General features: G+C 43.3%; 1 protein-coding gene across 3 annotated transcripts in view; it reads right to left on the bottom strand.

Annotated features, from left to right (window-relative positions):
* TBCCD1 (TBCC domain containing 1) overlaps window positions 1–6244 on the bottom strand; it is a 25572-nt gene extending 19328 nt beyond the window's left edge. Inside the window, exons 1-2 of one of the 3 annotated variants that reach the window (XM_004382253.2) lie at window positions 6158–6244; window positions 3396–3774 (exon numbers count right to left, since the gene is read on the bottom strand). In XM_004382253.2, the coding sequence (XP_004382310.1) occupies window positions 3396–3731 (336 nt within the window). In that variant the 5' untranslated portion in view covers window positions 3732–3774; window positions 6158–6244. Of the gene's footprint in view, window positions 1–3395; window positions 6134–6157 lie in introns of those variants that run through there. The other 2 variants (XM_023736788.1, XM_023736789.1) reach the window with 2 other exon arrangements.
* Window positions 6245–6677: the final 433 nt, after the last annotated feature.

Raw genomic sequence — 6677 nt, 5'->3', positions numbered from 1 at the left:
TTTCATCAGCATTGTGTAGTTTTCAGCAGACGGTCCTATGTATGTTTTGTTAGATTTACACCTAAGTATTTTAATTTATTTGAGCAAATGTGATGGTATTATATTTTTAATTTCAGTGTCTACATATTCACTGCTAGTCTGTAGAAATAATTAATTTTTATGTTTATCTTATAACTTGCAATTTTGCTGAACTCACTTAATAGTTCTAGAAGGGTTTTTTTGTAGATTTCTTGGGGTTTTCTACATAAATAACCATGTCATGTGGAAATAGGGATTTCACTTCTTCCTTTCTGGTCTGTATGCCTTTTTCTCCCCCCTCTTTTTTTGCTTTATTGCATTGGCTAGAACTTCCAGCACTATGCTGAATAACAGTGGTGAGCAGACATCCCTGCCCTGTCCCTGATATTGGGGGAAAACACTGAGTCTTCCACAATTAAGTATAATACTAGGTGCAGGTTTTTTCATAGATGCTCTTTATTAAGTAGAGGAAGTTCCCCTCTATTCCTATTTTTTCTGACACTTTTTATCATAAGCAGGTGTTGAATTTTGTCAAATAGTTCTTCTGCATCAATTGATAAGATTGTTAGATTTTTCTTCTTTAGTCTCTTAATATGGTGAATTACATTGATTTTTGAATACTGCCAGACTTGCATCTCTGGAATAAACTCCACTTGGTCATGGTGTATAATTCTTTTTATATACTGCTGAATTTTATTTGATGATATTTTGTTAAGGATTTCTTATACTATCTTCTCTCTGCCCTGCTCCCACAAACCTCAACAATTCACTTCCAGACAGCCACCAGAATACCCCATATCAAATGCAAATTTATTTATGTCTCTACCTCAATTAAAAACTCTCAAAGCTATATTAGAAACCTAAACGAAGCCCAAATTTCTTAGCACGGCATTTAATGTCATGATTTGAACCTTCCTACCTTTCTACAAGAAAACCCTATGGGACAGTTCTACTCTGTCACATGGGGTTGCCATGAGTCAAAATCGATTCGACGGCACCTAACACCACCATGAAATTTCTACCTTCATGCCCCCTACTCACTCCACTCTCTCCTGTCCCTTAAACATCCAACTAGTTTTAGACCCTAAAAACACCTCACTCTCTCTCTCACCTCCTTGATTTTGTACATATTTCTATTGTAACAATTAGTTGTTATATTATCATTATTCCTTCACATGCTTGCCTCCTCATGCAACTGTAAGATCCGTGTATTTTCCACCTCTATATTCCTAGTCACTAGCACAGAATCTGGCACATAGTAAGTGCTCAAAAAATTCGGAGCTTCTTAAGGTTCTATTCATTTCTGTATCTACAACATTCACTACTGTAAATAGCACGCTCGTTTTTAGTTGCCGTCAAGTCAACTCTGACTCTTGTCGACTCCACGTACAACAGAACGAAATGTTGCCCGGTCCTGTACCATCTTCATGGTAGTCAGTGTGTCTGAGTCCATTGTTGTGGCTACTACAGTCCCTTCCAACCTATGGGGCTCATCTTCCAGCGCTGTATCGGACAGTGTTTTGTTGTGATCCATAGGGTTTTCATTCGCTAATTTTTGGAAACAGATCATCAGGCCTTTCTTCTTAGTCTGGAAGTTCTGCTGAAACCTAGCCACCATCATAGCAACACACAAGCCACCACAGCATGACAAACTGACAGATGGGTAGTGGCACAGCATGTAGGAGGCACACAATAAATGTCTGATTAATGAGTAACTGTAATGCCCTTCCCCTCTTGCCAAACTTCTTTTCAATTTTCCAAAATCTTGTTTATATAGTACCCCATGTGGCAGATACTGGTTAGATGATAATTAAACACCTTTTATAGTCTTCCTGGGCACACAAGTAGATTACATTTCCCAGTCTCCCTTGCAGTTAGATATAACATGACTTAATAGTCAGTTGAATGTGGGTGGATTTATTGACATCACTTTTGGGCCTAGCCCATAAAACTCACCCAAAAGAAATGGAAGCAAAGGACTCTAAGGCTCCACTGGCAACGGCTGGGGAAGACGGTATTATTATTTATAATGGTTCACTTCCCCATCCTCCAAGAGGCTAATATGGCTCTATCCATGGCTGCGGAACTTGCCTCACATCTGGTGAGGGCAATTTACCTTTCCGTCTCCCTGACTTTTGACTTAGTCATGTGACAAAGCTGTAGCCAATGGAATGAAAGTAGTAGTTTATGTTCCATCTGAGCAGAAGCTTTAAGAGGCACCATGAGTTTCTCCTGCTCTGTTGCTCGTCCCTTTGTCACAAGAACAGGCATGACCTACAGACAGGCTCTTTCTTCAGCCTGGGTTCCCCCAAACGAGAAGACACGTAGAGCTAAGCAACAGCCTGGAACAGAGTCATAGCTAAAGTGCATCCTACATGTACAATGAACAAGAAATAAACGTTTGGTACTATAAGTCACTCAATTTTTTGTTTTTTACTGCAGCAAAACTGACTAATAGTGGCACCAAAAGATAGCCTCAATCCCTAAATCATCACACAGAAAACAGCAGTCCAGAGATTCATTAAAACCAGGTATACCTGTGCTGGACTGCCACATGAATGAGAAATAAACTGTTGTTGTGCTAAGCCACCAAAACGCTGGGATTGTTTGTTACTGTAATTAGCCTATCCTGATTAATATACCTCCTCTGTGAAGCCTTTCCTGATTACCAGAATGAATCATTCTCTTCCCCATTTTACTTCTGTACTTTATGAATACTTTTATTATTATACATATCACACTATTAAATCGCATTTTTTACACACCAGCCTCCCCTACTAGTCTATGAGCTCCATGAGGGCAGAGCGTGTCCTAATCATCTTTCAGTCCCAGCACATAGCAGATACTCATTTAAAAACAGTCAGGCACCCTGACTATAACGATCAGTGGTTCATAAGCACTCACCCCAAAATACTTTAAAAATCAATGAAAATATTTCCCTCTTTCAATTACAGAGTTCCTATAACATTACTGCTTTGGGAGTTAAGGGGAATAAGGATTAATTCATTAAACGCTGCCAAACAGGAAGTGTTAAAACTGAAATGGTGCTTTGAGGTCACCACAGTCATTAACCTAAAACCACAAACTATACAGATAGTACAAAGATTTTTAAAAGACCAAACCCATTGCTGTCGATTCTGACTCACAGCAACCCTGCAGGACAGCGGAGAACTGCCCCACCCAGGGTTTGCGAGGCTGTAAATCTTTATGGAAGTAGACTGCCACATCTTTCTCCCATGGAGGGGCTGGTGGATTTAAATGCCAACCTTTCGGTTGCAGCAGAGCGCTTAACTACTGTGCCACCAGGCTCTTAGTACAAAGATTAAGAATAGCTTATTTCCTAAAACAAACACACACCCATACACATAAATCTATACCTGATTTCTCTGCTTTTCAACTTCATCCTCAGACGTGCAGTTGGATATAACCTCAGACCACTCCAGGCGCTCCTCCGGTGTCCTCACCACAAGACTATCAAACACTTCAAAGTAAAGCCACGCCAGTTCCTTAGCCAACTGCAGCTTCCCACATGCAATGTGCCTCCATGTAGACCAGTAGAGGCGTGGGTAAGCTCCCTCTGTGGCCCGGGTTCGCACATAGGCGGATATCTTCCTGAGATAATGAAGGCTGAACTTGGACGGCGGGGGTGTCTGCAAGGCGCCCACTATAAAGGGTTCTGCTTTCACCCAGAGGAGAACTCCGGACTGATCCATATTATCTCTATGGACATCTGTGTGAAAAGGCTTCTTTGCATACCTAGGAAACAAGTTTCTTCACAACTGATTTGAAACAAAACTCATTTATGTATTTCCTTGGAAGATAAGCATTCCTTTAACTTTTTAAATGCACTACATCAGTCTGAAAAGCAGCACAAGTTTGTAAATCAGGAGCAGAGGAGTTTTTTCACCAGAACTCATTACAAACTATTTGAGCAAGAAAAATTGTGTGGTGAGAGAAAATTATCTTACTTGTATTCTTAGAAATGGCAGTTTTAGAAAGACGGAATAAACGTGAGGTATGAACTGGGTCCCGGCTATCAAGGCAGGTAGAAAAGAAGGACTGGGAAAAAGATTTATCCCATCACAGGAAATCTTGCTCTAACCTGAGGGGAACATTCACAAAGTTAAATCATTTACATATAGAGGGCAGCTGGTTAAAGATTTGGAGATGTTAGCTGACCGTAATTATGAAATCTGAGAGGGTAGTGGGAACCGAAGAATTTGTAGTCAGTTGGTCAGAAGTTCAGGTGGCCTGGAAACCCCTGAACTTGTGGCTGGTACCTGAAGTCTTGGGCTGACTTGGCAGTCTGGAGGACTGTTCCCTTAACCTGTGAAATCTGACCTAACTCCACGTGGTTAGGGTCAGAAGAACTGATACTGCAGTGAGTGCCAAAACTGAACTGAAATGCATCTGCGATTGATGTTTAGATAAACCTAGCCTGCAAAAATAGATCAAAGGAAGTGAAAACATCTTTACTCTCTGTAACTATTTGCTTAGTTCAAGTGCTATACTTTTAGATTTTGTTTGTTGTTTCTCTGTTGTAACAATAATGCATGATTTTTAGTATTTTATTTTAAAAAGTGGAGATATCCACAGTCCCACCACCAAAGGACAACTAGTGAATATTCTGTAGTACTTTCTTTTTTCTACTTATAATTGGATGTTAGTTTGCTTCTACATTTTCATAGTTGTGATAATACCATATATACAATTCTGTATCACAGCATCATCAAGGCTTCATAGCATTCTAAATAAATGTACCCTAGTTTATTAAATCGGTCCCCATTTTTAGACACTTCGTAGGTTTGAAATTTTTCACAGAAACAAAATAGGCAAATTACTGATAATTTCTGAAGCTGAGGGATGGGTATGTGAGGGCTCATTTACCTATTCTACTTCTGTGTGTTCAAATTTCTGCAATAAAAAGTTTAAAATTTTCTTTATTATAAATAATGCTATTATTACCATCTTTCTGCATATTTCCTGCATATGAATTATTTCCCAGGGAAAACTTTCATATGTGCATTTGTAAGATGAAGTAACAGACGTTTCTGAAGCATACATTCCCATTGCTTTCCAAAATGATTTTATCAAATTATACCATCGTTTGACCACGGGTATCCTCTTCACTGACCATCCCTCAGCGTTAACATCATTTAAATAAATCTTTCCTTATATAAGATAAAAATGCTTTATTGCTATTGTTATATTTTGCATTTGAGTCTAAGAAAACTGTGCTTCTTTTGGGAGGTGTCTGTTCAAAAAGTAATCGATATCAGTGGAGTGCTTACTACGAGCCAGATGGCAGGCTAAACATTTTGCATACTTCACCTCCCTTCATCCTCACACCCACCTGGAGGTACATGCGATTATCCCCATTTTCAGATGAGGTAACGGGTTCAGAGAAGGGGCTTGCCAAGGTCACATACTTAGTTGGCAGAGATGTGGATTAGAATTCGGGCCTGTCAGACCTGAGAATTGTGTTGCTACAAATGTACGTAGGGAAGGCAACTATGGCATACCCCTAGAAACAGGAGTGGACCCAGAGGATTACGAGAAAGACGAGCCTTAGTCCCGAGGCCATGTAAGGGCCAGGGGCAGGAACGGGACAGTGCGCGCGCAGAAGGAAGGGCGAGGACTGCTAAATAACTGCTATTTTCGCATACGGGTAATGGTGTAGCGTCGTTCTGAGTAAAACCAGACGATGAAAGTGGCATGAGGAAGATCTCGGTGCGCCCCCAAATGGACACAGGCTGCTCTGTGAGGTACTGGGCTCCTGTCCCCAAAGAGCCAGGTCTGGAGATGCACCCTGTAAGGTCCCTTCCACCCGCGAGACTCGAGAGGACCAAATCTGTAAACAAACACAAGCTGGGCTCTTTCTCTCTTCAGACGCTCCCCCGCGACGATGGGGCATCTTAGGGTCTTTCAGGCGGGGAGGTCGGCGTGAGGCCCAAGGCAGCCCCCCTGAGGTTTCGCCCCAGCGCCCCGAGCGACAGCTGTGCTTCCGGGAAGGGAAACCCCCGCTGACAGGGTCCGGAGCGGAACCGAAGCCTGGCCGGCAGGAAGGCAGCCTCCCGACCCCAGCGTGAAGCTCCACCGGCCCATCCTTACCCCCTGGCGCCAGCCCACGCGCGGTTACCTGCAAAGGCAGGCCCCGCTCCGCCGGCCTCTTCACGCGCCGCCGCGCCCCACGTCGCGCTCGCCAGCCCACCCCTCGCCCTCTGCCGCGCGCCGCCGCCACCCACTGCGCAAGCGCGAGACCTTGCGCCACCGAGAAGGGGCGACCGTGTTGCTAGAGTGGCCGGTTACTTCTCCAGTCGCTCCGAGAAAAACGTGACTCCGGCCGCCAGTTGTCTACGCTGAGACCTGTGGCCAGACCCGGCTCCTTTCTGGTGTCTCTCTTTCAACCTGCCAAAAAAACGGAAACAAAAAACCACTGCCGTCGAGTCGATTCTGACGTTCAGTAGAACTGCCCCATAGGGTTTCGAAGGCTATAAATCTTCACAGAAGCTGACTGCCACATCTTTCTCCCCCAGAGCGGCTGGTGGGTCCAGTGGGTCCGAACCCACAACCTTTCAGTTCGCCGCTGGGCGCTTTAACCACTGCGTAACCAGGGCTCCAACTTAAGAGAGTAGGACGTTTTCTATTGCTCCACAGAA

Source organism: Trichechus manatus, unplaced genomic scaffold (genome assembly GCF_000243295.1).
Source record: "Trichechus manatus latirostris isolate Lorelei unplaced genomic scaffold, TriManLat1.0 scaffold00092, whole genome shotgun sequence".
Lineage (NCBI taxonomy): Eukaryota > Metazoa > Chordata > Mammalia > Sirenia > Trichechidae > Trichechus > Trichechus manatus.
The sequence above is the reverse complement of the archived record's forward strand: the minus strand, read 5'-3'. Positions and strand labels throughout refer to the sequence as shown.